This window comes from Egretta garzetta, unplaced genomic scaffold (assembly GCF_000687185.1).
Source record: "Egretta garzetta isolate BGI_Z169 unplaced genomic scaffold, ASM68718v1 scaffold211, whole genome shotgun sequence".
Taxonomy (NCBI): Eukaryota; Metazoa; Chordata; class Aves; order Pelecaniformes; family Ardeidae; genus Egretta; species Egretta garzetta.
Window position 1 is genome coordinate 142,217 of NW_009258673.1, and position 1,109 is coordinate 143,325.

The 1,109-nt window shown below is 58.3% G+C and overlaps 1 protein-coding gene across 1 annotated transcript in view; it reads right to left on the bottom strand.

Annotated features, from left to right (window-relative positions):
* The window catches only part of ADGRD2 (adhesion G protein-coupled receptor D2), a 25,397-nt gene that overhangs the window by 973 nt on the left and 23,315 nt on the right, over positions 1-1,109 (bottom strand). The window contains exon 24 of the mRNA XM_035888603.1: positions 346-376. Within this exon, the coding sequence (XP_035744496.1) occupies positions 346-376 (31 nt within the window). The remainder of the gene's footprint in view (positions 1-345; positions 377-1,109) is intronic.

Below are 1,109 nucleotides of genomic sequence, written 5' to 3' on the forward strand. Positions count from 1 at the left end.
GCGTGCTGCAAGCTGCAGGCATGGATGGGCAGCCCCAGAGGTGCAGAGCCGTGGGGAGAAACCAGTTGGGTGCGGGGAGAGGGGCACCCTCGGCTGAGCCACCCGTGCCGCCAGGGAGAGCTGCCGGGGCGTTACACCCCCCTGTCCCCCATCTGCTCAGGGGGGACATGGGTCTCCCAACAGCCTGGCCAGGACTGCACCCATCAGGGCAGTTTGGAAATAAAACAATTCCTAAAGCCTGAGCAAAAAAAATCCCCTGCCCCCTGGGCAGCACTCCAGCATGCAACCACAGAAACCACTCCCAGCGGTAACGAAAAGCAAAGAAATGATGTAGGCAAATGTTACCTGAGGATTTGAACGCTGTCAGCTCTACAGCCTGAAAGAGGGGAGAACATTTGTTAGCAGAAGGTACAGGTCTGATTGCTCTGCTGCTGGCGACCCTCCGGCACGCTCCCCGGGGCCAGGCAGGGCTCCCCCAGCTGCTGCACCACACTCTCCCTCCCACCCAGCCCCTGCACCGGCTGGGGTCTGGAGCCTTCATCCCATCCCCCAGGGACGGGCACCTTGCAGAGTGCCCCTGGACACAGCCGCCCCCCTCGGCAGCGCCAGCCGGGTGAGCTGCCCAGGGACCCCTCCGGCTCCGAGGTGCCCCATCGGGCTGGACACCGTGCTGGAGACCACAGGAAAATCCAGGAGAAGAGGAGAGAGAACTTTCTCCCCTGTGCTGTGGCGCAAAGAGCATGCACAACAAGCCCATGCCCCGTGCTTCAGCGATGGTTAATGCTCTGCAAGGTGTGAAATTCCAGCTCCCAGCCCAACAGCAATAAATATCACCCAACAACATTTAAAAAAGCTGTAACACAAAGAACATCTCGTCTGTGTTTGTATCTCCACTTGCTCAGTGTTTTGTCATTTTAAGTGTTTTCAAACATTTTTAGAGAGCGTCTTCTCTTCATCCAAACTATTGTGCAGCTGCCAGTGACATTCTTAATTCACCGCTCCTCCGGCGAGTGCCATGACTCATTTAGCCAGGGAGCAGGAAAAACAGCGCTGCCTTGCGTAATGGACGCGCGCGGGAAGCAGCGCCCACCCCGCAAGGGTGGCACCCC